At 31.4% G+C, this 27,444-nt stretch overlaps 2 protein-coding genes across 49 annotated transcripts; both read left to right on the forward strand.

The window, feature by feature from the left end:
* The first annotated feature begins 5,341 nt into the window (after positions 1-5,341).
* On the forward strand, positions 5,342-18,690 carry LOC115234255 (cytoplasmic dynein 1 intermediate chain-like). Of its 45 annotated transcripts, none has more exons than XM_029805125.1 (14): positions 5,342-5,542; positions 5,935-6,071; positions 6,185-6,284; positions 6,372-6,477; positions 6,559-6,689; positions 8,416-8,553; positions 10,131-10,151; positions 12,501-12,548; positions 14,428-14,607; positions 16,143-16,299; positions 16,454-16,826; positions 16,917-17,148; positions 17,259-17,686; positions 17,806-18,690. In XM_029805125.1, exons 2-14 carry the CDS (start codon positions 5,970-5,972, stop codon positions 17,965-17,967), a joined length of 2,178 nt encoding a protein of 725 aa, XP_029660985.1. In that variant the 5' UTR covers positions 5,342-5,542; positions 5,935-5,969; the 3' UTR covers positions 17,968-18,690. The 45 variants fall into 45 exon arrangements, with proteins under 45 accessions (XP_029660985.1, XP_029660984.1, XP_029660989.1 ...); XM_029805124.1 differs by having other exon boundaries at positions 5,343-5,542; positions 5,948-6,071; XM_029805129.1 differs by having other exon boundaries at positions 5,343-5,542; positions 5,948-6,071; positions 14,452-14,607.
* Positions 18,691-18,824: 134 nt separating this feature from the next.
* Positions 18,825-26,246, forward strand: LOC115234257. 4 transcript variants are annotated; one of them, XM_029805173.1, is made up of 13 exons: positions 18,825-19,355; positions 19,705-19,866; positions 19,928-20,125; positions 20,493-20,612; positions 20,980-21,036; positions 22,380-22,491; positions 22,613-22,736; positions 22,830-22,965; positions 23,415-23,471; positions 24,313-24,438; positions 24,551-24,804; positions 24,895-25,082; positions 25,215-26,246. In XM_029805173.1, exons 1-13 carry the CDS (start codon positions 19,340-19,342, stop codon positions 25,513-25,515), a joined length of 1,851 nt encoding a protein of 616 aa, XP_029661033.1. In that variant the 5' UTR covers positions 18,825-19,339; the 3' UTR covers positions 25,516-26,246. The 4 variants fall into 4 exon arrangements, with proteins under 4 accessions (XP_029661033.1, XP_029661036.1, XP_029661034.1 ...); XM_029805176.1 differs by lacking the exon at positions 23,415-23,471 and having other exon boundaries at positions 25,215-26,245; XM_029805174.1 differs by lacking the exon at positions 20,980-21,036 and having other exon boundaries at positions 25,215-26,245.
* The last annotated feature ends 1,198 nt before the right edge of the window (positions 26,247-27,444 follow it).

Below are 27,444 nucleotides of genomic sequence, written 5' to 3' on the forward strand. Positions count from 1 at the left end.
TGCAGTTAATTGAGATTAGTGACGATATTCAAAGAGGTGCGATATCGAGAAGATTTATAATCGCGTTATGTTTTTTAACGCTATTTAATTACAATTTTTTCACGTCGTTAGACTCCATAATTGACGCGCGCGAAGAATATACTACGATATTAAAATATTACTGTAAAATTCGATAATTTATTAAATATCATTGCAAATGCTGACAACTTGGATAAATAAAATGCAAAGAATAATTGTGTATATTTGAACACTCTTGCGCTAAGCAATCGAATAATTTTAAAATTTTGTCTTGCTAAATGAGATGAATTTCATACTATAGATACCGTTACAAACACACGAAAGTGCAAACGTATCACTACATGTCTCAAGTTGCTTGGACATTGACAAATCTCCGCAAATAATCCATTATTTGATTCGTTACATGTTAACTGCGTGAAAACAAACGTTAAAAGCATTAAGGAATGAAACGTACGACGAAGACGATTGAGAGCATTGAAAAGCTGGAGAAAGGGATAGAGGGAAAGCGAAGGAAACCAGGCGAATGGACGCAAGGTACGGTTGCTAGAACTTTGCTTTCTGCCTTTTCGAAGCGGTGCGCGCGTCCACCAGGTGGTTCATCAGCCGTAGTCTGCGGCGCCGAATGTGGGGTTCGTTTCCATCCTCTTCGTCCTTTCGTTCGTATTTTCCCATCCGTGGTAAAGGTGAAGGAGGACCATCAACATCTCCGTCCCATTCCGCAAAAGCTGGCTGCCCAGCCGCGACAAGGTCGACCTTTAACCGTTTGACCGGAGAGAGGCCAGATCCGGCTTATGCCGGTACGAATTTGAGATTCCGTAAATCCACCAAAACTTCGACCTACGTCCTGCTGGCTTTCCACTTATCTGTTGGAAGAGAGCGAGAAAAGGATGAAGAGAGAGGATGCGGGATCTGCGAGATAGAGGTGGCCAGACTATACCGTTTCCGGTACGATGAACAGAAATGCCTAGCGTAATGCGAAAGGGAATCCGTGTAGATGCCACTTGCCACGGTATAAACACACGTACATACACATATTTACAGAGAGAGAGAGAGAGAGAGAGAGAGGGAGATATATACATATATGCATATATGTTTGCGCACATACAAACACATACAAACACACACATACCCATACTAAGCAGTATGCCCGCTCATCTGACGAAATGTTTGAGAGATATCAAAACCGCACATCCGTGAAGCCGTACCGGCCCTGAACCGACAACCCAGATATGACGTTTGCATGGCACTTCTATAATTAATTGCCACGTGGACTCGGTTCTCCGCAGCTGATTTATGCGAAGACGATGTCTATCTCTCCTGCCCGCCAAAGATATAATCTGAACAAAAAATTATATGTTACCATTACGCGAAAATGTTGTTTCGACCAGGTTACAAATAGACGAAGCAAGATGAAATAAATTTCAATTCATCTATCTTCCGCAAAGAGACAGTTATATGATAAATCGTTCCACCTCTATACATTAGATTCCAAAAATAATCGTAGATACGTTCCATGAGCTATTATTTTCAGGCTCCATTGAACAAGCCACAAAGCGAGATAATTTTCGAATCTATCGTCTCTACATGGTCTCTGCGGCTGTTACTGCTCGATAAATCTTTATTTATCGACCGCGAAACTCGTTGGCGAAAATTACACCTGCAAAATATATATTAGCCATTAAGATTAAAACTTACCATCGAATCAGAATAAAATATCCTTCTTACTACATTGCAAACTTGAAGTACTATAAGCAAGCTGTCAAAATGTGAGATTGAATCAGATATATTACCTAAAATTGCACATTTGGACCCTGTATTTACTTGAATAATACCCAAAATATTCAAATAATTGATATAATTCTAACGTATTATTTAAGTCTTTCGAATATCTATCGAAATTCTTATCGTGACGCGGTCACTTTTAATCTGTTTTCAGATCTCGTTCCGACATAGGTAATTAATGATATATCGATGATCTGTTCAATTCAAAGCGGACGAATTCGGCCTGACGAGCGAATTAAATAAAGATGCAGCTGATATGTCAGCCAGCAGCGATAACGTCAGTTTAAAATACCCCCGCGGAAGAGAGCGGTGGAGAGACTGACAAGTCGGATGAGTTCCATCGGCGATCTAATTGCCGACGAAAATGATGGAAGCGGAGCCGACGCGGCTAAAGGAATGAAGGGGGAGAGGGTGAGGAGGAAGCGGGTGGATATAGAGAGAGGGAGGAGACGACTCTCCGCACACTATCTCGTTCTCCTCGCCTTTGCGAGCGAACAACCCCCGTGTACACTTGATTCAACAAAGCAAATCAGACTTCGACACGCGAAGTCGGTATGAGGGATCACGCGAAGTCGCCTTAATCCCTCCCCCCTTCCCTCACAGGCCAATCTTTTCTGGCTGGCTTCTTAGCCTTGCCCATGCTCCCCCGTAGAATTAGTGTCAAGCTAATTTCGCGTGGCTGAATTTAGAAGTTTCTTTTTGATCGTGTGTCTCGATGCTACCCGTTCCTCCACGATCATTCACCCTTCCCTTCCCCGTTTCTTTCCTCCCGCGCCCTTAACCCTCCGATTTGACGGCGCGCCGCACCGCACCCGCTTCCACGAAAAAGCAATTGCTCCGTATTACATGGTGCATTACGAAAGTTCCCGCGGAGCAATTTTTTCGCGTTTTTTTTTTTTTTTTTTTTTTTTTTTTTTTTTTTGCTAAAGGGGAAAGGAGGGGCAATCACTGCTCTTCGACGATGAGTCCCTTCGCGGCAAATCGATCTGTCGGTGATCTGTTTTCGATGCGGATGCTCTTGGGATCAGATCATGTGTGAAATGTTTTTACGCACGAGATAAATTAATCAAGATCCTTCTCTCTCTTGCAATAGTTCGATTTCCACACAGTTATTTTTGAGCGACTTATGAATCAAAATTTTGCAAAAATCTAATCTCGACGCAAATGCATTACTGGAGATAATCGAGAATTGGCGAATATCGTGAAAAATATTCAAAGATAAAAACCCTTGGTCAATTTCTCGGGAATATTACATCGATTTGATCTATTGAAGTAATCTCTTGGTTCGGCTGTATCATCATAACTGACAGTTTCATTGTACGTAATTATCACACGATCGTTATCTTCCGCAATTCAGAGAGCGAGAATAAAAAGTATTTCTTCATTAATTCCGACAGCAATTTCACAGGTAATTGCAATTAATTGAGATTTTCACTCAGCGATAAAACAGTCCTAACTTGTTCCCGCGTTCGTAATTCACATGCACGTTATCATAGATTATGGCACATTCACATCATTTGATAGCGCGTTTCAACGAAAAATTGGCACGTGACAAATTTATCCATATGCGTGTGTCGTCATTTTATTCTACTAGCAATTAATGACAATGTTGAGATTGTAAGCATTGTTGTACGCCTAATTATTAAGTAATATATTTTCTTTTATGTATGCTAGCCAATTATTTTTTATTTATTTAGCCAAACAAATACCGTTCATACAACACAAATGCCTAAACATGTGTATAATTAAATAAGAAAGTAATTGTAAAATAAACCACGTTTTTCCTTTGTAATTTTAATTTAAATCTCTCATGTTTCCTATAACAAGTCAATATTGAGGAAATTTAAATGTAAAGTACGAACAAAAGTACAAATGTACAAATTGTCACAATAATTAATCATTCAAATTAAATGCCCAAGTTAAGCATCCTCTTCAACCATACAATAATTATTCATCTTTTCCAAAGATATGAAGATTTTTTTATCTTTTTGTTTGCACAAGTGGAAAGAGAGGAGAAAGCATGCGATCACCGAGAGTTTTAGCCCTCGTACCAATTTAAAGAGACGTGTAGCCGGACCGATTGGGAATCTATGTAACGAATGGGATCACGAATGCGGATTTACGAGCACTCAGCGAGTGGGAACGGCAAAGTATATTATTCGTTTGTATCAATCGCTATTATGTATATCTGCAACGCGCGTTTCGCATCCCGCGAAATAATCGACAAGAATACGCCTGTATACAGCTGTTAAAATCTTCGTCATATTATGCACGCGTATTAAGTGATTAAATAAATAATCTTTATTAATCAAAAATTCCGATTTTTATCGAAAATTATATTCATAAATTGATTTAATTTTGCGACGCACTAACTGAAAAAGGCTGCTTGAATGAAGAAGATTGACAATCATATTCGTTAAAAAAGTAAATTTATTCAACGAATTACATGTTAGTGCAATGTGTTGATAACTTTTATCAATCTAATTTATTAATAATTGTTAATTAAATTTAATAATTATTAGATTCAATCGGATATTTTCTTCGCATTAATAATTATATGATTTGTTCAATCAATTTAATATTAAACGCGTTTCGTTGATCGAATAGCCAGTTTTCTGTATACAAATAGTTTTTCCTCGATGTATATTTGCTCTGGATTCTTCGCTGCGATTGAATATTATTTCTTATGTTCTAATTAATGAATCATTTTGAAATAATATTGAGATGACCACTGTAAAACTATTGCTAATAAGAATCCGGACTCATTTTTATTGTCAGACGTAGACGTAGACTGAAATTGTAACTACTGAAGAACTGGCGCTGAAACAACACCGGAATTACATAACTTTTAAACGCTGCTGGGCATGTGTTAAACTAGGTTTCCACGCCGCCTGGGATTAGCATTTTGACGACCTTTTTAAGAGCTTGAAACGTGATCGAAGTGAGACCTATAAACTCTGAGAAGCGAAAAAATAATTGTATTGTTGAATATTTCTTTTTTTAACGTTGAAAAAGCAAGCACAAACATAAGAAAAATATAAATATCACAGACATATATATATATATATATATATGCTGAAATGCATTATATCTCCAATATAATATAAGATATCGACATCTTTAATGAACAACGTAATTTATTATTATGTAACAATTTCGGATCGTTATAAAATGCTCAAGATTAGATTGTCTTGACATATATCTATTTAGAAAGCACATATAACACAATTATTGATAAATGGAAATTAATATTTTCAAGTGATCGAAATTCACATATTAAATCAAACTCAAAGAATAAATTTCGAAACTAAATCACAATTCTAACTTTCAGCTAAGTTGAAATAATACCTGAAAAAATTATTATAATCAAAATTAATTGAGGCATTTTATTATTTATATCGCAACTATAAAAATGACAATAAATATATTTATTTCAATTTAATTTAGACATATATATTAAAAGTGAGTATTTTACCAACAGTGAATAAGTTTCAAACATACTACAAAGTTCCGAAAAGTGGGAATGTAGCTAGATGGCGGATGATATCTTCAATTCGTTCTTCTGGCTTCTGACAGCAGACCCAGCATCCAGCAGACACTTGTAAAGGTTTAGTTGCACGGTTTCTCGCGGAAAAGATCGCGTGGGAATTACACGTCAATCTTTAAAATAATGTAGAATTGACTAAATAAAACTTTCATCAATTCTCTCGCCACTTGAATCTACGCATTCTTAATAACGAAGGTAAAACGAAATCTAACCTTTGTTATCTACTTCATTTCCATGATATCTAAATTGTATAAGGCCAAGTAGCGCCGTTATGTCGGCATCGCCCGAGTTCGTTTTGCAGTGGTTTCAGTGTTCAAACTCGCGCCACGAACTTGAATACCGATTAACTTTTCGTGTACATTTTTATGAACAATAACTTGAGCAATATCATGATTAAGTAAGGAAAGAAAATCGTTCGCGAGATTTAACGCCTTGATTTGGACGAAGTTGACGTCACTGCTGAAAGATCAATAATTGCATCGGGCTTTTATTTGCGTCGATTTCCTTACCAGTTATAATGCAGATATATTGATATCTTTTTGAAATCTTTTCTCTCTCTCTTGAATATACAATCAGAAGATTTGTAGTATAATTCCTCAGGTATTGATCACTATACAACAAGATGATGTCTGATCGGAAAGCTGAGTTGGAGAGGAAGAAGGCAAAATTGCAAGCTATCAGGGAAGAAAAGGAAAGACGCAGGAGGGAAAAAGAACAGAAAGATGTAAGAGATAAATATAAGTGTTTAATGAGAAACAAAAAATATTGCATTCATATATACATATATAAAAATATACATGCAATTATTGTGATATTAAAATGATTTGTGGATTACAGGTAGAGGAGGCGATTGTTAGGGTTGGGACTGGCACGGAGAAAGATCAGCAGAAGGAGATAGATGCATTGCTGTGTGGCTTGAATATAGCACCAGTATCAGGTATATAATTATATTTTTGATTATATATATATTATTTGCTTAAATATTGTTTTTTATGCAACATTCTGATTTTTTATCTATTTTCAGATGTATTATCTAATTTATCTAGTATGAGTTCGTTAACTCCTGAACAAAGTGCCAATGCTACACCAGATGCCAGTTTGCAACCTTCCAGCATAAATTCTGCTCAAAGGTATTTATATGATTTATACCTTTTATATGTATATATTTATTTTCAAAGGCGATTTTTATATACTTATTTTCTGGTACAAAGCAGCGCAAGTCGGAAAAAGAATCGGGAGCTCACAGTTGTTTCTGTGGCCCATACGAACATTCCACCAAAAGAACCAGTTGTCTACAGCAAACAAACGCAGACTATTCAGACAACGCATACATCCCACGACGGTGAGTCAATATTTCCCTTATATTATTTATTTATTGCACATAAGTGTTACATCTCACTCATAATCTTGCAAAGAAATATTTAGATATTAGAAAACACGTGTTCTTATTCAGTATTCAATTCACAACATTTGAAGATATAAATATTGATGGAATTGATGAAATATAATTTGTTTTTGGAAATTCTTGAAATATGATTAATTGATTACAAGTGTAGACAGATGTGTATCAAATATTATATGTTGTATGATATAATTTTTAACAATGTCATTTTCTTGCTATTTTATGCTAAATAATTCCATTGATTATCAATATTTATTTTGATATAAGTTTACACACAAGTTTATGCATTCAGAATGCGTGTTTTTAACATCACTGAAATATCATCAAACTACACATAGTTTTCACATCAAAAAATTTACATGATTGACTATGGTAAAGTGGGTGGTGTATAAAAGAGAGAGTATATTATATATATCATTTTCAATTGCAACATTGTATGTTTACAAGTCTGTAACCACATACTAAAGTCTTAACAATATTTTCTTGTGTGTTAACTATAAATAATAGTATTATTAAAAATCACATAAGCGCAATTTTTTAAATTTTCTTTGAGTGACAAATAACATTAAGGTTGAGTTAACCTTTTAAATTGTTTTTTATGATTAATTTTCAAGTGGTGAGGAAACTTACATATTCTTAAAACATGAATTTAATAATCTAGTGCAGTGCAATTACAATTTTGTATTTTTTTCTTATTATTTATGGGGGATTAACATTTTTCAACACTTTTACATAATTTTTTATATTTTATTATTCAAACAATACTCTGTATTAAAAAATAACATTGAGTATTGTCTTTAGTGCTTTAATTGTTACATCAAATTACATCTGTTTATTAAAAATTGATTACTTTAAAAAAATGATTATGCAAAAAATTAATTAATACATTTAATTTAACACATTAATTAGTATATATTTAAATATATATACTGACTATATATTTATTTAAAACAATGTAAGAAAATAAATAATATGATATATTATTACATTATAATTAATATTTACTGGAAATGAATAATAATATTTCTTCTTATTGTGAGCCTTAGAGTTTATGTATGTAACAAATGTATTAGTCGGGCATATAACAAATAATACACATATTCATTTATGTATAATAATCAGGCTGGGTTTGGTTTAAATTATGATTCTTTTGGTGGTGGCGCAATCTTCTTACATATAATATTTTCATTTCCATGACACACACAACCGCAAATTCAGTTAGTTCCTGAATGTTTACATTATGTTTTATTAACTGTTAATCTCAGTCTTATATTCTGCTAATAAAAAAAGAATTATAAGCAATTTATTTTAATGATTAACAAATTATATAATTTTTATATATTTTATTTCTATACCACCTACTTTACTGTGTAAAGAAATGATAATGTGACATTAATTTTTTGATAAAATTAAATTTTGATAGAGAAAAATATTTTTTTTTAAATTACATAATTGTCCAATTCATTATCTTGGAGTACATGCTGCTAAAGGAAAAATTCTAAAAATATATATATACATATATATATATACATAAATATATATAAATACATAATAAATTCTTTATATATGTTTCCTAACTGATCTTGCGGTGTTAATTAAACATACGCGTATTCCCTTGTCTTGCGATACAATCTGATCGCGCGATTCATCCGGTGTTGGACACAAGGACTGTCCACATCGTCCTCTGCATACACCATCTACTCCTCCTGTTCAACAACAACACCAACTCACTCTTGCTCCGCAGGCTACTTTGAGACTGACTGGTGGCGCCCCAGGAAAGGTGGGTCTGCACCAAACTACCTATGTATGTTCTGTCTACTTTTTTACTACCCTTCCATAATTGTTGTACGACATTATACTATAGAGGTAGAAATCTATTGTGGAGGTAGAGATACGTCAGATTCCAAACGAAGAAATGTAGAATCTTTGGGGTGCTTTACGCTTTTAATAACATTGCTCCGCATATTTTTTACACTGTGATTTTTCGTTCTTCATATATTTCAAACTATGTGAAGACAACGAGGAATCATGAAGATTATATATAAGTTCCTAAATAATCAATTTCATATTGAAACTATTCTACACGAATTTTGTATGTGGAAATTTGTAATTGAATACTATATTTGCTAAGATATTATATATTTTGGTCTTATTTAAACAAATAAGTCATTTCGATTATCTCTAAAATAGTTTCATGCTTTTATACTTCCACATACAGATAATCATTTACTTACATTATAAAAAAGCTTAATCATGCTTCAGCAATTTAACAGAATAATTAACTGAAAAAGTTAAAGTTACACAGCACATTAACTCTAAACATCCTGTTTTTTGGGGAAAACACGAATTAGGAATGCAAATGAAATTTTGACAAAACTGTTATATCATGACTCATGCATGCTGGCAAAGGATTGGTATTTGTGCTCACAAAATGATGATTACCAATATTTCTCCAGTACACACATATAAAAATAGTCTAATATATGACAAAACAGAGTCTATAATAATATCTGACAAATATGTATAAGATATCAAAATAACTCCTTTTATGGTATTTCTTAATGCTTTATAAGGTACTAATTGCTAATATATACTCTAACATTGATGGAGATGATTGCTTCTAAAATTATTTGCTTCATTGATGATTGTCTTCTCCATATATTAATAAAAAAAAAATAAGAGAATCAATTTTGAAAGAGACTTAGAGGGTGGGCATAAGTGTGACAAGGGATGTAAGTGCGATATTGCAACTCGTTTATTTGAGAAAGAGCACATCTATTAAATATAGCTTGAAAAATTGAAATTATTTGCCATAATATTTATCATAACTAATTGACACTGTAATTGCTAGTAAATGAAAGTGTTGAACATGTGTGAAAGATAAACATTAATTAGCCTAAAAATCATAAAAATTCTGAATATGTACGTTTCCTCTTATATGTAGGAATCGAGAAGCACCGCACAATATAAGAACTTACAAAATTATATCCACCTAACTACATTCAGCATTATTATTGTTATGTTTTTGCAAGATACATAGTATTTTTTAATCATATCAAGATAAAATTACATTTTTATTTATCATTATTTACTTTTTCAATATTTTTTTTACAAACAAGTTATATACAGCGTCTGAAAAAAATGTGTATATTGTTATTATTATCTCTATAAGATATATTCTTTTTTTAAACTATCAAACATATCGCAGCCACACACGAAATTTTTTCTTATACTTTTGTAGAATTCTTGTACTTTTGTACAATTTCACTATCGATTTTTGTATTTGGAACTAATGGTCTGAGTGTAGAGAGGTATTATTAGTGTAGTGCATTCTTATGATATATCGTAACTAAGTACAATTTTTTTCCCTCCCCTTCTCAGCTCATGCATTCGACTATTACGGTAAGTTATGATTTCTCTTGGTTCTGAAAATGACTTTTAGGTTCAGAGTTAGGTTTAGCTTGGATTCAGTTTATTGCTCTCTTAAGGCAATAATTATTCTAAAGAAAAAATGTTATGTGAATTAGGATTAATTTTTAGCAATAGATTAACGCGATATTCAATTAGATTAAACTTTATACATGCTATTCGAAATTATTCACATTAAAACGAACGCATTAAAGCAAGAAAAATTGAATTTTAAATTTGCTTGTTAAAGTACATACATACATAGTACATATTGTTCTTAGTTTACCAAAACTTTCATTATACATGATTTAATATTTGCAACATAACAGATAGTGCTTTTATTTGCCTTTATCTCAGGATAGATATAGCAAAATCTAAAAAACATATAAAAAAATATTATCTCTCGAATCTGACATTTTAATAGGAAAAAATCCTGTTAAAAATACAGGAATGTAAAAAAAGAAAATACAACTCTCCACCCAAAATTTAATCGGGTTTTTGCGCTCTCGGATCGCTTTTATATTTCTTCTGACTCTTTTCTCTCGTTATGTTTATCTATTTTTGGGTGCATTTGTTCTAATTTATTGTATCTGTTATTTTCCAAATACTTATCTGACATCCCGACTCTATACAATAAAGAAATCTGCTATCAGGCACACGACACAAATCTATCTGCATATACTTGACTCTCAAAGAGCATGTACAAATTTTGAAGATGGTTATTTGGACATCCCTGGCTCTTTAAATATTATTAGCAGTCTTTTCCAAGCTATCTCTTATAAACTTTACTATTAATTTCACATGTCACAGGCATGTCAAAAACAAATATATTTTCTTTGTGTATATATTTTAATATTGACATAGGAATATAAGGGTAAAGAACAAAAAAATTGATAAACCGTTAAACGAAAATGAGGAAAGTCAAAAAAGTCTGACAATTCATTTAATGATATTTTTGATAACACATCATAGATGACATATCAAGAATGTCAGAATATCTTTTGAGGAAAATATCCATTGGCAAATCTTGTCACAACTTAACGCACCTTCCAGAGTTCTCGGCGCGATGTCACGGTTATCTGAAATCTCTTTGGGGACGCTAACACATGTATCATCAACGCTTACTAACATGGAAGCAATTTTTATAGAGCTAAAGTGTTGTGGGATATTAACTAAATTTAAATCGAAAATAATCTATTAGGCACATTATTTTCGATATATACTGACTTTACTTTTAATAAACTTTTTATCTGATAACACAAGGATCTTAATATTTTGTATAAAGATATATTGCTTGAGCTTTTAGTGGCAAAGGAACTTTTCTATAAGATGTGTTCCTTGGTTATAGAATATTGCTTTTTAACAGCACGAAGGTGGCGCGTAGCAAATTAGTAAATTAACATCTAAAGAAAAAAACAATTATATGAAATCGTAGCACAGCAGTACAGCATTCTCAAAAAATATTACGTAATGAATATTTCTTATCATGATGAATGTTGACAGATTTATTTCCGCTACCAGTCAACTTTTTTATAAAGTAATTATTATATCAAATATTTTGAATCATTGAGTTGAAACCAGAAAGAACATATATAGCTTTTATTTAGCAGTCGGAGATGTCAGTATGTTATATTAAATTAAGTCGTTTCAATTTCATGATCCCTTAATTGTCTTCATTTTAGTTGTTACCGAAACTTTTTTCTGAGATTTATAATACTGAGTTTTGACGCCAAATTTAATTTCCGAAAAATATCGTACCTCATCATATTCTATATCAATTGACGCATTATGCAAAACAAAAATATTTTGATATATTAAAAATATGTAGAAAAATCTAGAACAAAGATTCCTATCATTTCTTCTATGTCTGATATTTAAACAAAGATAGATATTAGTCTTGTGAAAATGCACATTAAGAAATAATGGACTGGAAATGGGCCTCTTTTAGAGTGGATCAATGTTTTAAAACATACAATTGTTAATGGGAATATTGTACGCTTGTGTATGCGTACATTATATACATATATACTCTATGATTTGATCATTTCAATTTCTATTTTCAAATTTCTTAAGCAATTGTTGATGTAATATGCATGACAAAAAAACAGAAGAAGTTATTTGAATCTTATTTTGCAATATATTATTGCGAGAATGATGCAACAATATAAATTTTTCACGATTAAATTAATGTACGAAACGAAAAAGACTCAAGTAACTTTTAATTTTTATACATGTACATTATGCATCAATAATGTTTATTGAAAAATATTTAAAAAAAGCCTACAAACTATTCCGGCGAATAGGATATCAAATTGATTGACATTTTCTTTTCCCTCCTTCAAGACGAGTACAATCTAAATCCTGGTTTAGAATGGGAGGACGAATTTACAGGTAGGTAATCCTCTCTAAAGACGATTCACTTTACTTAATTATTTCACGGACATGCCCATAATTCACACTTTCACAAAGTTGCGTCTAAAAATAATTTTCACATAATTTTCTTATTGTAATTTGTTATTTTTGCTTTATTTTGCACTGAAAGGAGGGAATTGCCGCTGACGTTTACAAATTGCTTGATAAGATGCTTTATTTTTTATTCTTTTATGTTTCTCTTCTTAAGATATTCGCTTTAAGTATCGCGCATGCAGAAATTGAACTGTTCATAGCATTGTTATTTTTTAAAGCAGCAATTATATTGCAAATTGTTATCTAATAATTGGCAATATATTTGAGATTTGACACTTTAATTAAGAGATTTTGTTATTGCACATTTATTAATCTTTTATGATTTTGAGAATTAAAACGATAAAATTGTATCATACTAAGGAGACAAAACGCCATCAAGAGTACAGTAATTTGTGCTCATATATTTTATTACAATCAAGTTACATTGATATTTTAACTAATAAGTGATAGACATAATCACAAAAAGTGTACATTTCGGTCCTTTTTTCGAACCATCTTCAGCGTAATTATAAAGTATATGGAATATATGATATCAAAAATGTAATAAAACATATGCGCACGAATTACCGCGCTGGCTTTTGATTGCCTTTTGTCTCCTTCGTATGATATATTCATAAAAGCCTTTATTAGTTTATTTTGATAAAATTGTAGATTTTATTTTATTCCTTGTCATTATCGTAGTTGTTATAAATTTAATTAGCACTGCATGAGACCTGGAAAGTTGCGTTAATTTATCCCCACACTCTATATGCAATTTATTACATTATTTTAAAAAAGCTCTAGCTGTGGTGATAAAACTCACTTCTTTTTCGATTTCATTATTCATTGATCTTCGCAAATTCTTTATATTCATCATTAATCGTTATATTTACAAAATTAATATTAATACTATAAAAGAGAGAGATGGTGAAACTTCACATATAATTGTCACATTCTATACGCGCGTGATTTCTATATGATAATAATTTAATTAATAACGGATAAAGGGAAAATCAATATTTTCTTATTAGAATATTTACATTCTTCTTTACATTTCCCATACATTGTTCTATTTCATTGATATTGCATGCCAACAAAGGGTGGAGAGAAATTGAAAATAATTGAAAAAGTAAAATGTGGTACGATATATAATATATATAAAATCAGTCTTATTTGTGATAGTCTATCAACAAGCAGTCCACCTTTCGTATACATGTCTAATTTTGATGTCATCTAGGCTCACATTTTCATATATATAATATTTTGTTTTTATTTATAAAAACTTGAATTTTTTAGCATGGTATATTAATCAATATATGGTATATTTATCAAAGCTTCTAAATGTTGTTCCTTAAAAAAAAGTTTTGTTGCTAAATATTGCAAGAGTTATATAGTTACATATGTATAATTTATATTAAGAAACATATTATATATACTCTGTTTTAAAGAAATCAGGATAAATTCATTTTTTGTGATATGCTGGCATGTAAATTTTGGCAGTTGAAATGTAAAAGCAGATATAAGATATTGCAGGAATTAATGTTAGGATTTACGGATTAGTAGAATGCATAGTGTTATTTTTCTCTCATGGATATATATATATAAAATGACAAATTGCTGCATTATGAATATTTTCTAATTTATTTTATATTTATTGTAAAATATTTTTTTCTCATTTTTTTTATATAAAAACACAGCATCTCTGAAAAAGATTTAATAAATTTGTTAGAGTATTGGCGAAACTAAGTAAATATAGGTAGATCAGTAGCTAGATAGTTAGTTACATCCAAGTTAGGGTACAGTGGAACCAGCTTATTCACCACAGTTTTGACATTTGATGATGGCCAAGCCGAAGACGAAGAAAATAGCTTGCCGCATATGGATGGTTTCCAAAGTAAGCTCCCACCAGGAATTCTCCCTCATGGACTGCCGCAAGTTAAGGAAGTCCAGCCTGCCGTGACGCAAGTAGAGCAAGAGAAAGAGAAAGAAAAACCCAAGAAAGAAGGTGAGTAAAATCATAATAAAACATATGCGCACGAATTACCGCGCTGGCTTTTGATTGCCTTTTGTCTCCTTCGTATGATATATTCATAAAAGCCTTTATTAGTTTATTTTGATAAAATTGTAGATTTTATTTTATTCCTTGTCATTATCGTAGTTGTTATAAATTTAATTAGCACTGCATGAGACCTGGAAAGTTGCGTTAATTTATCCCCACACTCTATATGCAATTTATTACATTATTTTAAAAAAGCTCTAGCTGTGGTGATAAAACTCACTTCTTTTTCGATTTCATTATTCATTGATCTTCGCAAATTCTTTATATTCATCATTAATCGTTATATTTACAAAATTAATATTAATACTATAAAAGAGAGAGATGGTGAAACTTCACATATAATTGTCACATTCTATACGCGCGTGATTTCTATATGATAATAATTTAATTAATAACGGATAAAGGGAAAATCAATATTTTCTTATTAGAATATTTACATTCTTCTTTACATTTCCCATACATTGTTCTATTTCATTGATATTGCATGCCAACAAAGGGTGGAGAGAAATTGAAAATAATTGAAAAAGTAAAATGTGGTACGATATATAATATATATAAAATCAGTCTTATTTGTGATAGTCTATCAACAAGCAGTCCACCTTTCGTATACATGTCTAATTTTGATGTCATCTAGGCTCACATTTTCATATATATAATATTTTGTTTTTATTTATAAAAACTTGAATTTTTTAGCATGGTATATTAATCAATATATGGTATATTTATCAAAGCTTCTAAATGTTGTTCCTTAAAAAAAAGTTTTGTTGCTAAATATTGCAAGAGTTATATAGTTACATATGTATAATTTATATTAAGAAACATATTATATATACTCTGTTTTAAAGAAATCAGGATAAATTCATTTTTTTGTGATATGCTGGCATGTAAATTTTGGCAGTTGAAATGTAAAAACAGATATAAGATATTGCAGGAATTAATGTTAGGATTTACGGATTAGTAGAATGCATAGTGTTATTTTTCTCTCATGGATATATATATATAAAATGACAAATTGCTGCATTATGAATATTTTCTAATTTATTTTATATTTATTGTAAAATATTTTTTTCTCATTTTTTTTATATAAAAACACAGCATCTCTGAAAAAGATTTAATAAATTTGTTAGAGTATTGGCGAAACTAAGTAAATATAGGTAGATCAGTAGCTAGATAGTTAGTTACATCCAAGTTAGGGTACAGTGGAACCAGCTTATTCACCACAGTTTTGACATTTGATGATGGCCAAGCCGAAGACGAAGAAAATAGCTTGCCGCATATGGATGGTTTCCAAAGTAAGCTCCCACCAGGAATTCTCCCTCATGGACTGCCGCAAGTTAAGGAAGTCCAGCCTGCCGTGACGCAAGTAGAGCAAGAGAAAGAGAAAGAAAAACCCAAGAAAGAAGGTGAGTAAAATCATCATTTTCCTTGCATCGGTCCTACATTTGACGATAAAACATCTTTATTTTTATTAATTCCAAAAGTACGAGAACTTAGTGAAGAAGAGAAGCAAATGATTATTCTGTCCGAGGACTTTCAACGATTCCTCGATCGCACTAGCAGGATTGTGGAGAGAGCATTAGGCGAATCAGTCGATATTTACACTGATTACACTGGTACTATGGATGGTGAAGATGGAATGTAAGTATAAAAAACGGCATTTAAAATGTTTTTTATTTTTCAATCTTTTTAATCTTCTCTTGTATAAGCTGTAATTATAACTGCTTCATAGTAGATACGTCTTGCTCGATTATCAACGATTGCGCACATGGAATTATAAACGTTGCATTTGCAGGGACGAGAAGAGTCATCAACGACTTTGGCTAAATCGTTCGTTTATCTGCGAACGATGGTCCCGTAATCGTTGTGTAACTTCTATGGACTGGTCGCCCCAGTTTCCCGAGCTTTTAGCGGCTTCGTACAATAACAACGACGACACTCCAAACGATCCTGACGGAGTATGCCTAATCTGGAATACGAAATTCAAGAAAACAACCCCGGAATTTATCTTTCACTGTCAATCGCCTGTTATGTCCACCACGTTCGCCAGATTTCATCCGAATTTGATCTTGGGCGGCACTTATTCTGGCCAGATTGTACTTTGGGACAATCGAGTACAGAAGAGAACTCCCATACAGCGCACTCCTCTGTCCGCTACCGCGCACACTGTAAGTGACTTATCACATTTTGCTATGCGTATTAATTAGATAGTTAACTCTCTCTTTGATTGTTTGTGAAAATTATTATTTATTTTACAGCACCCTGTATACTGTTTGAACGTCGTTGGAACGCAAAACGCGCACAATCTGATCAGTATTTCGACGGATGGGAAATTGTGTTCGTGGAGTCTAGATATGTTATCGCAACCGCAGGAAGCGTTGGAATTGCATACGAAGCAATCGAAAGCGATTGCTGCTACATGCTTGGCCTTTCCGCATGGTGACGTTAATAATTTCGTCATGGGAAGCGAAGACGGGACCGTTTATTCAGGTAAATGCAATTGTCTATGTTACATATGTATGTATAATATATTTATGTCACATTGTGTGTGTATTTCTTACGAAAAATTACTAACACGACTTCAACATAATATCGAATAGCCTGCCGACACGGTAGCCGCGCCGGGTTAACAGAAACATACGAAGGTCATCAGGGACCGGTCACCGGCATTAGCGCACACGCAGTACAGGGCGGGATAGATTTCTCCCATCTGTTCCTGACGTCTTCCCTCGATTGGACTATTAAACTCTGGAGCCTCAAAGAGAATAAGCCGCTGTATTCTTTCGAGCATAACGGTGACTATGTCTACGATGTCGCCTGGTCGCCGACACACCCGGCGCTGTTTGCTGCTGTTGACGATTCAGGCAGGCTGGATTTGTGGAATCTGAACCAGGATACGGAGGTACCTACCGCTAGCGTTGTCGTCGATGGGTCCCCGGCTCTGAACAGAGTGTCGTGGACGCCGAGCGGATTACACGTCACTGTCGGAGATGATACGGGTAAAATATGGGTCTATGATGTCGCCGAGGTACGTAAGATTACTTTGAAGATTTTTTTCTCGATTCTTTATATAATAAATATGGTAATATATACATTTTATTATTGAAATTTACGAAGAAACTGCGTTTCATTTTTCTTCCAATATAGCATTTAGCTCATCCAAGGATTGATGAATGGAACAAGTTTTTGTACACGCAACAGGATCTGAAGAACAACAAAGCAGATGAAGAATTGGATAAACTTAATCTTAGTTCTGGACCGTCTTCATTAACATCTATGACATCTATTTCATCAATTCCTCTGAGATAAAAAACATAAGTTTGTTTAATTGTTTTAATAATTTCTTATTAAAATTAATTATCACATATAAAATATTGAAAAATTTTGATTACTGTGCTTTGTGATGATTTTATTAGATATAATATTAAATGGATAGTTGCCAATATTTTTTATTTTTTGTTATTAATGGAAGTTAGCTATATTAAAACAACTTGTACTACTTAAAGATATACATATTAAATGTGCTAAACATATTAATAGTAATTCTAATAGAAATATATCTTTCATTAATATGATAAGATATATATTAGTTAAATATATTATTGGAATTTTAATAAACATTTAGATTGTATATTAAAATATTTTTAGGGAATTTGTTGATAAAAGTCTTATTTATATATATGTATGTGTTTTGCAATAATTTATAGATATCGTCAAGACACTTATGATAATATATCACATAATGCCGTTCAGGAGATTAAAGCCATTGATCGAAAATTGTAGAAGTAAATATTCTCTGAATTTTGGGCGATATTTGTTGTGACATATTCATTAAATGTTGGTATACTTATTATGTAATCCCCAGTTAAAGTAATTTGCTCATATAATTCATTTTATTTGTTCATCTCTCACAATAATCGTTATTTTAAGAAATGTATATTTATTAAAACATTTTTGTAATATTTTATTTAATTCAATACAAGTGTATATTATTTGTTATAAAGTATCGCAAATAAAACCTTCATATGCACACATTTTATTTTGCAATTATAATATATATTTATCTTGTCATATATTTTTTTATATACAAAGAATAATATATTCACAATTATAAATTGTATTATATAAACCATGATGACGTCAGTCTGCTGCCCATGACTCATCATATGATAATTTGAGATAATTAGCATTAGGTTTAAATACGAATGACGATAACGGTGATTTTTCTGGTAAGGCAAAAGGTTATCGATTAATAATTAAAGCGCTTTCTAATTATTTTTCGTACATTATTAGTATATTCCTCTTTTCATTAATTTCTCCCATTGGCATTCCACAATAAAAACTGCATCGTGACAAATGTAAAATAGAAGAGTAAGACAGCAAATCATTCAATGGGTGAGAGGAGAAGGGAGTGAGGTGAAAAAGGATGATGCATCGACTGCTGACTTCACAAGCGCCAGCGCCGATTCACGATGTCGTCACTGCTGGTAATGGCAAGAAGTGAGTGGTGACGTGACAGTCAGCCAGTGACTGTTCGTCGTTCTTAATGGATGGAGTATTGTAATTTTATTGTATTCCTATTCAAAGTGTTCTAGTTCAGTGCGCCTAACTCTTCCTGTCACTTTTGTGAAAAAAGTGTAACAATACGTATCAGCAGCCCGAAAGAAAATACGTAGCAAAAATGGATGAAAAGACTGGTAAGTGATAAAACGGATTCTTTTATCATACATCTGGAGATAAGTAAAAAATGCATAAAGAGAAAACAATCAGAAATTCGGACATAAAATTGTTTTCATTTCAAAATCAACGAAAACGTGATCTTTTCATATTGGAAGAATTATTCGACGTGATCTTCATGCGAACATATTTCTTTCTTCGAGATTATTATCCTGAATTAAATTATTCGAAGAATGCTAAAGGATTATTAAAAGTGTAAATTTTAGAGAAATCGCAATAGACTTATGAAGGATAATTGTCAATTTTATCACGCGCGATAAGACAAAGATAGACATTTTATGAACACGTTTTCTCTCTTCCTTCGAGCAGAGCACATTGTAATGACACCAAAATGCAAGACTTCAAATTCCACAACACTGATAATAGAGAGGCAAACCTTGGAGCCTCCGGCGGAGAATGGAAACGAAAACAATGTTCACATTGCTGGTGGCGATCACAAAGGAATTGTCATCAACAAACAGGCTGTGGCTGGTATGTCTTTATTTAATTTCCAGTTGACATTCGATTACAATAAAATATCAAACTCTTACAGTAACGAATGGAGAAGTATGTCCTGCCCAGCTTTGCCTACAATTCAGAGTGTTTCTAGTGAGCGCACAAACTGGAAAGCATACACAAGAACAAAGAACTCTTCAATTCTGGTTCACCGATACACTCTCCGTATCGGAACAGCCCAGCATTGCACAAGAATTTTTCAGAGAACTTGTCACTCCACAGGAATTTCCTAGAGGTGAACTGTAATATGATACACATTGATTGATAACACACGTACATTTCATGGAACTACTTGAGACCAAATATCTCCAATCTAACTGAGGAATATAAATGAGTAATATTTCTATGTTGCTCTTAAGCACGAACTAAGATCTAATTTTAAACTGTTGAGAGCAGGAAAATAAATTTGGATCTCAATTCTTGCATGATATTTAAGAAGGAATATCAAATTTAGCATTTATGAAATCTTATATCAATCATATAATATCAATTTATTTTTTGCAAATTTTTAATTTAATTGCATCGATAAAAAATTGAACTTATTTTTCTTTGCTCTATATATTTCTATGATATTAATTAGTTTCTCTTTCTCTCTTCTCTAGATTACGTGGGATTTATAAAAAAGATAATGAAATTGATGCAACATAAGTATCCCAGTATTAAAAAACTGGAAATAGAGTTAAGACAACTGGAAGAACCAATCACACTTCCAAGCAGACCATGTGAGTAAATAATTATTTCTTCTTTATTATGTACTACATAGACATATCTGCATATATTTTACATATATTCTCATTTTCGAGTGCAATCTTGTTTTGGCTAATGAACTAAAAAGTTTATACGGGAGAAGGGTTAACAGTTATTTGATTAAACTGATTGTGCTTAATGGTTCTTTATTGAAAGATATTGGAGCAAGTGCACATTGCAGCTGAACCCAAAAGGAAATGCATACTTGACTAAAACTCTCAGTTGCTTACATATATCCATTATGTAATTTAAGTCAGAGTTTTCTCATGTACATTTTGTGCTCACAATTATATTGTATTAAGCGTGAACATCTATTTCATACTTAATTTCTATTATTCACAGCTACTGGTCACTTACTATTCACACTTCCTCCCTCTGAGAAAGTTATATGGACATCAGGTTCGAGAATGAAAAAATTTCAGCATTTTTGTCACATTTTATTGATGTTCTCTTTTTCTCATACACAGGCTAATAATCCAAACAAAACTGATACACACATAATAAAATTTCTTATAACACAATAATTATTTGAGGCAAAATAGTTGTGAATTTTTTTTCAATATAATTTTATAATAAAAAAAATAGCTGGTAGACACACATATATATATTAAGTTGCTTGGCACAATATCATCTGGTAACCATAACAACATTGGCTTAACATAGTTTGCCTAGCATTATGATTTACATTGCATTGATTTATATATAATGATATTCCATTTAATAATTTGAGAGAAATAAAACGATACATTTTTATCATTTTGATTAAAATCGAAACAAAATATGTTATACAAGCTTATAAAATGTCCATTATATTCTTTAATCATGTAAAAGGATTTTCCGATCTGTTTAACAGAACGATCACTAGAGAATACATTAATTAGAGTGTAAAAAACATCCCACTTAACTACTTGACTTGACCTGGATATTGTATTTCCTACATGGTGCATATCTACCCTATCATACAGCATGATTATAGACATATAAAATTGTTATCCATTATATAAAACACATTTCACAATTTACTTACGCAAATAACTTGACATATTATATAATAAATATTAGTTGTTTGAATATGGATTCTTTTAATTAAAATTTTATTTCTCGACAATGTATTGTTTTATCTACATTGATTTTAAATAAAGCAGCTCGCATAGCATCAAAAACATATGCACGTATTATTCCATATTCTTGAAATTTATATCATTTTTATTTTCCCTAAATTCTGATTACTACTAATTGATTATTCATTAACGAATACATAATACAATAATATTGCCATTTTAGTTCCCATCTTGTAAGGAAATGCATCCATGTAGAGCACGAACCTTTTAATCATGGTTATTAGCTACCATATACATATATGTTCAAGTTTCACATATACACTTTAGCTGTATCCTTCATTAACGGTTCTAGCTCGATTCTAGTTATAGAAAAAAAACATTAGTTAAACTGTGCACTATATTACAGCTGTACGACACATATCAAAACTTTCACATATCTTTACATTGACAAAAATTAGAAGTTACTTAATATACAAACTTAGACTCATCTACACTCTCATTTACACACGGCAGAAAATTTAACTTGCATATGGAGTGCTGTTATTCTTGTCTCGACGCTATTAACTATAATTTAATATTTACAATAGGCATACGTGCAGCTTTAAAATCTGCCAAATTTATCAATTCCATCAATTCAATTACATGATGAAATAAATTTTTCTTCTTTTTTTTTATTAAAAGTATCTGCAGATGAAGCCATCATGGGTCAAGTGATTGAGTTAACAGTAGAAAAAGTTCTGGAGCTCATTGAGTCTGCCTATCCAAACCCAATAACTGTGGTTGACATATCAAAGTAAGTACTTGTATTAAATATAATTTAAATAAAGAGATTAATATATTTAAATGGAATTATATGTAATTATTTTTATAATCAACTACTGTATAATAATTAGTTTTTAATAATGTTGTTTTAGGGAGCATGGATGGGAACCGTTAGATGTGGAGGCTAAGTTGAAAGAACTTCAAGAGAAAGGACTCATTAAATCATTGGATCATGGGGCTTTCACACGTGTCGTTCACGAAGATACTCAGATTCAAGTAATTTATTATTATTTGATTATATATAACATCTTAACTAATTTTTTTTTCATTAACTTACATGTCCTCTAACATTGTAAAATTTATTTTTAGGTAGTGAAGCAGATGCCAACAATGGCAAGCGCAAAACAACCTACCGTAGCTATTATTACAGCTCAATATTGTGAGAAACTTGCTGTGGATTCAATGATTGAAAACAAGGAAACCTTTGTCCGCTACACTACTGTTGGTAAGATTTTTTGTTATTTACCATTTGCATTTTAATATTTACTTCATATTACACACAAGAATGATAATTCTAAAACTATAACTCTGAAACTATAACACTGAAACATAGACCTGAATAATGAAATATAAACTAATTCCTATTCTATTCTCATAAGACAAATAGTGGTAACTGAAATCTCTTAAAATATTTAAAAAATAATTCTGTTAACTCTTTTGCTTTTATTTCTACATACTTTCTCTTAAAACGTGTTATTGCATAGAATTGTTTTAAAAAATTTTTAATTAAATTATTTCTACTAAATTTCTATCATCATTTTGGTTATATGCTCATTCCTTCCTCTTCCACTTCCCTATATGCATATATGATTATTAATTTATCTTATCTATTAATTGGCGGCAAATACTTAAACAATATTGGGAATGTATATTTCACTATGCATGAAACTTTAGGTACTGCAAGCTCACCAGATACGACAGATGGAGTTCCGCGAGTGATATGCCGTTTTGGTAAAGTAGTTTATAACAAAGATCTCTATCATTATTTTAATATCATTTCATAACTTGCCAATTGCTTGTGATTGAAGAACAATGCAGGGACGTGATGCTATAACATGTATTTCAGAACACAGTGTTTCTGTCATGCTATAAATCCATTTCATGTGCTATGTTAGTCATTTTCTAATTTTCATCATAATAATTTCTTTTACATATTATGAATATTTAATATTAACACAAAATGTTTTTGTACAGCTTTATGATTGTTTTATGTATGGTGTTTTTGTTTTTATGTATATGTTTTGTGTATTATGTTCATTTTATGGGATACATGCATTATATCATTTTGTTAAATTTTATCATATTTACAATTAATATCAATATCTTTATTTTTAAATTTTTTCATTTCTCAAATATTTATTATATTGTAGCAAAGAAAAATATTTATTTCTTATTTTTTCTTTATTATTATTAATAATACTCCTTAAAAATTTCAGTAAAGTATTTATATTCTCAATAATTGCAAAACACATATTCTGTAAAATATATTCAGCATCTTAACACACACAAGCAAGTTTAACTTTTTAACAAAACTAAATAAGATTTTTAAATAGATTTTTATAATACTATATGTGTGTGTATTTATTTCCATTATATCTAGTACTATTTGGGAAATACATCTATATGGAATGAATTGTTATCTATTTTATCATCACATATGACACAGGTTCCATTCTACTTTGTTGATAGCCGCACAACGCACAATGTATCATATGCAAATCAAGAATAGACGGAAACATAAACTCTAAGGTACATAAGAATATGAAAAATAAATAGCTACTGTTTGTTATAGGGGAATCAAACGTTTATACTTTGGGCAATATCGGTGCACATAGGATTGTGTGCACTAAATTGCCAACTGTGGGCCATACTAGAGAAGCAATGACTGCAGCTGGCAATACCATTACCAGATTGTTAGGTGTGTACACAGTATTCTTTTCTTAACTTTTTTTTCTTTTTTTTTTCAATTTTATTACACACGTTCCATTACATGTTGTTACAATCTTTTGTTTTTGCATTTATGTATACAGGTACGTTCCAAAAGGTGGATTTTGTTTTTCTTGTCGGAGTCGGTGGTGGTGTTCCTCACTATACAGATTACAATAAACACGTGCGACTGGGTGATGTAGTAATATCGCATCCAACGCCGTACAATAATAAATATACATACATTTATTGCGAAAGTGCCAAGATGAACGAAAATGGAAATTATCATTTCGAGACCAAAGAATATTGCCCGCCAAATCTCGGTCTTCAAGAAATCGCGGCGTCTCTTAAAAAAGAGGTCATTTAGTCGATATTTACATGAACAATATTATATGTATATTTGTTTGTTGAAAATATTTATTTATTATTATCTTACATTTTTCCATAGGCTGAAAACGAAGCATTTCCACCATGGCAGAAGTATACGAAGGAAGGTTTGGAGAATCTGATCAATCAGTCGGAACATGACTTTAACGCACCACCACCAGAATCCGATAAACTATATATGGCTATTGGAGAAAGAGATGTTATCGAAGTATCCCATCCAACTGCACCACAGGATTCTATAAATAAAAGGTAATTGATTTAAATTAATTTGTTTGAACCATATAAATAAATCCATATTTTAATATATAAGTATAATATACTATATATAAAAAAGTATAATATACTAATATATATATTAATATTGTATTAATATTATTACAGAATTGATGGATGTTCTCGAATTCATCTAGCGCCAGTGGCATCTGGTCGACAAATCGCACGAGACGATCAACTTAGGCAAAAGTTCGCAAGTCGATTCGGCGCACTTGCATTTGACGCGGAAATGGATGCCGTGGTAGAGAGTATTTTAGGTAATTGCCGTGAAAATTTCGTCGTAATTCGCGGAATTGCCGATTATAAAGATGGTACCCGAATCAAAGAATGGCAACCTTACGCGGCATTAGCGGCAGCTAGTGTAATGAAAGCTATAATCTGTGTTATGGATCCACCGACCAATGATTAATGTCGCTCGTGTAGATTTTATATAGCGTACAATGCAACCGCATAATTTTTTTCGTAGGATAAATGATAAAGTTTAAAATCAAAACGACTGATAAGTATTGCACAAAGTGCGCAAAAATAATAAGTAGTCGATTAACTTCAATAGGTTCCTCACTTGTAAAAGTAGATTTCGCAACAATGCTTTATTCTATATTATAATTCATGTGCCACTGAAATCTTTTATAGATTTTTTCAGGTTAGTGCCATTTTTACAAATGTTTAATTGACAGCATTTTTTAAAAAGTATCTTCCTACAGTCATATTATTGACGTTGAAATCGGGATTAATCACAGTCAAGCGTTCTCAAAAATATCGAGGAGAATATTCAGCTGTTACATTGGTCGCTTATTGTTTAAATTTTACTTCTTTTTTTTAATGTACTAGAAAAAGAATAGTGCCATGGTTATTTTCCATAATTGTCGTATAATGAATTATGAAACGAGAGACGAGACGATTTCATATCAGTTTTTTGCGAGGATAAACTTGTGTACATTCGTATTAGATATGTTAAACGGTGTGTTATATCAACATATCTATATTTTTTACTTGAACATCAAATCAATGACTTTTTAAAAAAGATAATTCTTTAGATGAATAGATTCATTTACTAAATCGAAATATAACCGGTGAAAAAATAATTTAAGATAAAGAAATAAAAAAGTTTGAACATACATGATCAATTGATTGTATTATTTTCAAGAAAAATATATAAGCTTGGATGTTTTATAATTATTTTAGTATAATGACATGTTGTTTCTTTCAAAATTTCTTTTTTTATCTTTTATACGATTGTTTAGAGAGAAAATTAAATAAGAAACACTCAGTTGAATTTTGATTCGATATCTTCTACTTGATAAGACACGAAAATTATCATTCGGATTATGATTTTATAACCGTTTTATCATTAAAATCAATCTTTTATTGATTCACAGGAATGAAAGTGCCAATTATAATTTAATGATAATTTTCGTGCGAGATGTGGCAAACCAAAGAAAACGAGAGTTTTCTGGATCCACGATCAACCTTCACGGCTGCGTGAAATGGAATTAATTTGCATTTCAGAAAGATCATAACACGTGCGTCAAATTAAAATAAGAAATGCAAGGTAATAATCGATAAGAATGGCAAGATTAATCTTGCCATTCTTATCGATTATTACCTTGCATTTCTTATTTTTACCTTAAACAAAGAATTATTTAATTTGACGCACGTGTTATGATCTTTCTGAAATGCAAATTAATTCCATTTCCCGCAGCCGTGAAGGTTATTTTTTCACCGGTTATACTTCGATTTAGTAAATGAATCTATTGTTAGATAGATGATGAGTTTAGTATTTCTGTTTAACTTAATTTAGCAAAATAGTTGCATTTATATTTGCTATGATTGAAATAATGAAACAACTTCATCAAGTTTAAATAATATATAGGATATTAATTTCTATTCTATTCTCAAGGTAGCTGATGGAAAAAATTTAATAGTGATTCAGTCAACTTAATCTTACAGAATAGCTAGCAAAATAGCTTGTTGCATTCGTACTTGCTATGATTAAAATCATCAAACAATTGCACCAGGTCCAAATGAGACATAGGATACAAATTAAACAAGTTATAGAACAAATAAACTGTTCTAGCATTAGATGTGATAGACGCAACTGGAAACTGAAAGTATATTTAATAGTATTTATCAAATCAGAATCAAATGTTGTTACAATATTGCTGGACTTATACTACATGTTTGTCAGAGCATATATATATATTGATGTTTTCAACAAATATTTATTCTATATTCACACAGTATACATCTACAAGAATCATAAATAATTTTTTTCTGAAATCTTAGATTATGATGGGACATACAACAAAGATTTCTTTTAAAATGTGCCAATGTGTTC

This window comes from Formica exsecta, unplaced genomic scaffold (assembly GCF_003651465.1).
Source record: "Formica exsecta isolate Colony F162 unplaced genomic scaffold, ASM365146v1 scaffold2, whole genome shotgun sequence".
NCBI classification, from domain to species: domain Eukaryota; kingdom Metazoa; phylum Arthropoda; class Insecta; order Hymenoptera; family Formicidae; genus Formica; species Formica exsecta.